The sequence below is a fragment of the Lissotriton helveticus genome, chromosome 7 (genome assembly GCF_964261635.1).
Source record: "Lissotriton helveticus chromosome 7, aLisHel1.1, whole genome shotgun sequence".
NCBI classification, from domain to species: Eukaryota; Metazoa; Chordata; class Amphibia; order Caudata; family Salamandridae; genus Lissotriton; species Lissotriton helveticus.
Genome location: NC_136068.1, coordinates 1,923,547,194 through 1,923,553,248, shown reverse-complemented (window position 1 = coordinate 1,923,553,248; position 6,055 = coordinate 1,923,547,194). Strand labels below are relative to the sequence as shown.

The 6,055-nt window shown below is 43.2% G+C and overlaps 1 protein-coding gene across 1 annotated transcript; it reads left to right on the top strand.

The window, feature by feature from the left end:
• The first annotated feature begins 4,480 nt into the window (after nt 1-4,480).
• On the top strand, nt 4,481-5,437 carry LOC144769980 (taste receptor type 2 member 2-like). The gene has a single exon (XM_078654175.1). The coding sequence runs from the start codon at nt 4,481-4,483 to the stop codon at nt 5,435-5,437; it is 957 nt and encodes a 318-aa protein (XP_078510301.1).
• The last annotated feature ends 618 nt before the right edge of the window (nt 5,438-6,055 follow it).

Sequence of the window (6,055 nt, the reverse complement as noted above, 5' to 3'; positions counted from 1 at the left end):
TCTAATCACAGGGGACCCCAACGCATAGAGTTCCCCTAGTGTATGTAGTTGTTTTAACTGTATTCTAAGTGTCTTTTAGTATAGCACTGGCTCTAGGACTGGTTAGTCAGAGTCAATTACCACCAGTACTGAAAAAATTGTAAGCACTGCACCAAAATCCAAACACTTACAAAATTCACCCTGGCACTCTCCTTGCAGTACTCTAATCATTCAGTCACGACCCAGGTACTCATGCACTGAGCCAGGCTCTGGGACTGCTTCAAATGCCTATAAACTATGCATGCAGTCCTCTAACCACCTCCACACTTGTCTTTCGCACCTTCAATTCCCTGGTCAGTATCCGTACACTTCCAGCAAACACCCTGTCACTCCCCTTGCACTCCTCCAGTGACCCATTCAGCACCATGTACTAATCCATTCACTGCGCCAAAACTCAACCACTTATAAATTCACCAAGGCACTCTTCTTGCAGTACTCTAATCATTCAGTCACTACCCAAGTACTCGTGCACTGAGCCAGGCCTTAGCACATGGATTGCTTCAAACGCCTATCCACTAAGCATGCAGTACTCTAACCACCTACACACTTGTCTTTCACACCTTCAAATCCCCAGTCAGTATTCATACACTTCTAGCAAACACCCTGTCACTCCCCTTGCACTCCTCTAGTGCCCCAGTCAGCAACAAGTACTAATTTATTCACTGCACCAAAACCCAAACACTTATAAATTCACCCAGGCACTCTCCTTGCAGTACTCTAATGATTAAGTCAGTTCCTGAAGTACTTATGTGGTGAGCCAGGCCTCAGTACATGAACTGCTTCAAACACCTATCCACTATGCATGCAGTCCTCTAACCACCTACACACTTGTCTTTCACACCTTCAATTCCCCAGTCAGTATCCATACACTTCCAGAAAACACTGTGTCACTTCCCTCGCACTCCTCCAGTGACCCATTCAGGACCATGTACTAATCCATTCACTGCGCCAAAAGCCAACCACTTATAAATTCACCCAGGCACTCTCCTTGCAGTACTCTAATCATTCAGTCAGTACCCAAGTACTCATGCACTGAGTCAGGCCTTAGCACATGGATTGCTTCAAACCCCTATCCACTATGCATGCAGTCCATCAACACCTACACACTTGTCTTTCACACCTTCAATTCCCTGGTCAGTATCCATACACTTCCATCAAACACCCTGTCACTCCCATTGCACTCCTCTAGTGACCCATTCAGCACCATGTATTAATCCTTTTACAGCGCCAGAACCCAAGCACTTATAAATTCACCCAGGCACTCTCCTTGCAGTACTCCAATCATTCAGTCAATACCCAAGTACTCATGCACTGAGGCAGGCCTTAGCACAAGGACTGCTTCAAACACCTATCCGCTATGCATGCAGTCCTCTAACCACCTACACACTTGTCTTTCACACCTTCAATTCCCCAGTCAGTATCCATACACTTTCAGCAAACACTGTGTCACTTCCCTTGCACTCCTCCAGTGACCCATTTAGGACCATGTACTAATCCATTCACTGCGCCAAAACTCAACCACTTATAAATTCACCCTGGCACTCTCCTTGCAGTACTCTAATCATTCAGTCATTCACTGCATACTCATGCACTAAGCTAGGCCTTAGCACATGGACTGCTTTAAATGCCTATCCACTGTGCATGCAGTCCTCTAACCACCTACACACGTGTCTTTCACACCTTCAATTCCCCAGTCAGTATCCATACACTTCCAGAAAACACCCAGTCACTCCCCTTGCATTCCTCCAGTGACCCATTCAGCACCATGTACTAATCCATTCACTGCGCCAAAACCCAAACACTTATAAATTCACCCAGGCACTCTCCTTGCAGTACTCTAATCATTCAGTCAGTACCCAAGTACTCATGCACTGAGTCAGGCCTTAGCACATGGATTGCTTCAAACCCCTATCCACTATGCACGCAGTCCCCTAACTAACCAACACACTTATAGTTCTGCACCTATACATTAAAAAACAATATTTCAGTTTCAATATTTTAAAAAACATTTTTATTTCAATTTATATTAAAAATATATAATGTAATTTAAAAAAATAAACTGTAGAAATGTAGAAATGTCATCAGTGATGTGATTTGAGATGTCATCAGTGATGTAATTGACCATGTCATGAATGATGTAATATGTGACATCATCAGCAGTGGATTGTGGGCGTGCCAGTTATAGTTAGCAGAACTAACTATAACGGAGGAATTTCAATCGTTTTCTACGAGTGAAATGTCCAGGTAACTATAACAGCCCTGAAACCTATGGTTTTTTCAGTGAATATATATATGGTTTTTTTTATATTATATGTATTACTTATAATGTTAAATATATTTTTAAGTATGTTTAATTTAATTTTATTTATTGTTTATTTAATTTTATATTATTTTTAAACATTAAAAAAATAGATCTTTTTTACAACAATATTTTTTATAATATTTTCTCCCGATATTTTTGCTCTTACCTTAATGTAGATAGGACTTCGATATTCTGTCAGTGATTCATCTTTAACACGTACCCAATCGCCAATGCAAGGTGTGACCTAATAGGTCGCACCCTGTGCGCTGCATCATACTGGTTTTTCATTTTAGCTTGATACCTCTCAAATCTAGGTCTTACAATGTTATCTACACCAACCATTCGCTCACATTTAGCTTGACACCTCCCTCAACCATGCAGGGCATAACCTAGAAGCTGGCACAGACCCTCGCATGATTTCAAAAGGAGACAAACCAGAGACTGCGTTGGGACAAGACCTGTGCGACCACAACATGTCTGCCACAGCTGGCACAATTCAACCTTGTTCTGCACAGCCCACTGTATACATTCAACCAGGGTGTGGTTCATTTTTATGACAAGATCTGTTTGCTTGGGGGTGATACAGAGCAACGCATCTGTGCCTTATGGCATTGCTGTCCAGAAAATGTTTCATTTTCCTTGACACAAACTAGACTTCATTGTTGGAGATAATCTCTTTCGGACAACCTTCTCATAAAAACAAGTTTTTTATTAATTTGACAACAGCGGAAGTGTTGGGTTCCTCCACAAATTTCACCTCCCCCTATTTGCTACAGTAATCACAACTACAGTGGCAAATTTGCATTTTCGTGGCAATATACAGAAAGAATCGATAAAATCAATAGCTAGTTTTGGCCACACACACTCAAGTAAACTGACGGTTTGAAGAGGAACGGCACCGTTTTTAGACCTTTATCATTGGTGACGCTCATAACACAAGGGCGCATGCTGGCTATAATAGCAGCATCCATTCCGGGTCTCTGATCTTCCTCTTGGTGATAGTCTGACCTAAATGTCCCTCATGACCACAGAGAATAATATGATCTCTCAGAGCAACTGGAGGTACAAACTTGTCACCTCGTACCAGAAACCCTTTTTTTCCGATGGAAAGTTCATCCACAACCTTGAAATAAGCCTGTAAACCATAAGGCAAAGCATTTTCCTAGGGCCTACCCCCATAAAATATTTCCTGACACATTCCATATCTTCATTCCTTGCAGACTCATCAAGCCACTCCTGTTCTGTTAAAGAAGTGTCATGACAAACATCAATGCTGGCAATCAAACACTCTTCGTCATCTTCATCCACATTCACTGGATAATCTGAGATGCTAATACGAGACCGAGATAGGTAGTCCGCCCTTGTATTTTTCCCACCTGGGATGTATTCAACACTGAAGTTGTACTGCAAAAGTTTTGAACTTAATCTAGCCAACCTTGGTGTATGATCTTTAATGCCATACCCCCAAGAATGCTGACTAATGGTTTATGGTCAGTCCTGAGTGTAAACTTTCTCCCCCAAAATAAACATTTGAAGATGTCTACCGCCCAGCAACTTAAAAGTTCTTCTTCAACGACAGAAAATACTTTTTCGTTTACTCTCAATGATCTGGAAGCAAATGCATCGTTCCAACTGCATCACTGCACACAGGTTATACAGTAAGTGTAATCACAAGCCCCTGACAAGAGTGGTAGGTTCTGCCTGGCTGGGGTACTGCCTCCGCCAACCAGAAAGGGCCAGTTCCAACATGGTCAGTATATGAAGTTGCCAAGAAGCTAAGGCCCTTCTGTCATCTTTACAAAAGCTCAGTAGCTCTACCTTGTTCAAATCACACTGCAGATGTCATGCGTGTGTTCTTTTGATGTAGAAAGAGAGATGGCGATATATATGCAAATATTCCTAGGGATGAGGAGGCTTGGGTTTCAGGTAGAGCATCACAGATTTGCATCTTGTCTCTACCTCTCCACTTCAAGAAGAAGCCAAGGGAAATATATTATTTGAATGCTGTCCACCGTGGTGTGTCTGTCCCTTAATGAAGAAGAAAGACCTTTGGGATTCAGCTCCACAGTGCTACGGAAAGATTAATCTCCCAGGACATCGGCTCCAAGCACACATTAGAATTGTGGCTGCTGTTTAATCATGCCATCTGTAAGTGTCGTAGTGTGCTTGGCCGTCTTATCAATGGAGATCACTATTGGTGCCGCGGCCAATGGCTTCCTCATTATTGTGAACATCATGGACCACTTCAAGACACCGTCCTTCTGCCCGTCCAACCTCATCCTGGGCAGTCTGGGCTTGACACGCTTAGGCTTCCAGTGCATAGTGATGATTTATTATGTCCTACAGTTCTTATATCCTTGGACTTTGATGCAGGACAGGTTTTACAAGCCTATATCGAGTATCTGGATGTTTTTCAACTCCTCAAGCCTCTGGTGTGCCTCCTGGCTCTGCGTTTATTACTGCGTCAAGATCGCCAACTTCACCAACGCGGCCTTCTCCTTCCTGAAGATCAGGTTCTCCAAGCTGCTGCCCTTCCTGCTCCTGGGATCCCTGCTGGTGTCATTAGCCTTTAGCCTTCCTTTCATGGTGGACAACAATGTGATATTTGGCAACGGGTCCTCGACTTCCTCACAAAATAACATTGCACCTGCATTTACTTCCAACATTAATTACTTATCTTGGACAATAGTTTACACCCTGGGGTCCTTAATGCCTTTTTCCCTCTTCTGGCTTGCAGCCGCCCTTCTAATCAGCTCGCTTAGGCGCCACGTCCTGCGGATGAAAGGCAGTGAAATGGGTGGATTTAGAAATCCTTCGATAAAGGCGCATTGCAGAGCAATGGCGGTCATGATCATCTTTTTCCTCTTCTATGCCTCCTTTGTAGCCAGCTACAATGTCTCTGTCTCTGAGATCCTACAGAATGACAGCTGGCTAAACTGCCTTTGTGCAGTGGTGATCGGCGCCTACCCATCCCTGCATTCACTGGTCCTCATCCTGAGCAATCCTAAGCTGAGAGAAGGCGCCCAGCGGGCTCTGCCTTGGGCTACCAGAATCTCAAGCCCAGGAGAACTCCAGGTGTCCTCCATCACCCCTTAGAACTTCTAGTGTCATGCCAGGCTGGAGAAGTGACCAGGAGCATTGATCACCATGATGTCCGGGATTGTCACAGACCAAAGCAAATACCTTCCCCTTCTTCCACGATATTGGCTGAGCATGGATTTCTTTTTCACTTTGGCTTTCACCCTGAGGAAGGCTCTGCAGGTTCACCTGCAGACCTACTCAATACTCCTCCTTATAATTTCCTCCATGATCTCCCATGTGTCACCTCAGCTCACGGGTAGAATTGAGTGTTTTCCTCTTATCTTGCCTCCCGTATTGTATTGGCAGACCAATTTCTCAGATGTTTGCAATTTATGAAAAAAAAACTATATTGATCAATGTTCTTCCTTAAATGTGTTTACCAGCTCTTTCAAAATGTCTGCACTTAGTCAAAAAAGTTACTCAAAATTAATTTTGACAGAGAAACTTCTAATTTCACTTGGAAGGCTCAATCTGACAACCAACACATATGTAATGTCCCTTGCTTTTTATTCACCCTTAAATCACAAGTCTGCAGTCTTTTTCCTTTATTCTTTCCTGTGGGCTTTTTACAACTATCAATGATCTACTCAACAATGAAGACAAAAGACCATCCATGAGGCTTTGTGCTCATAC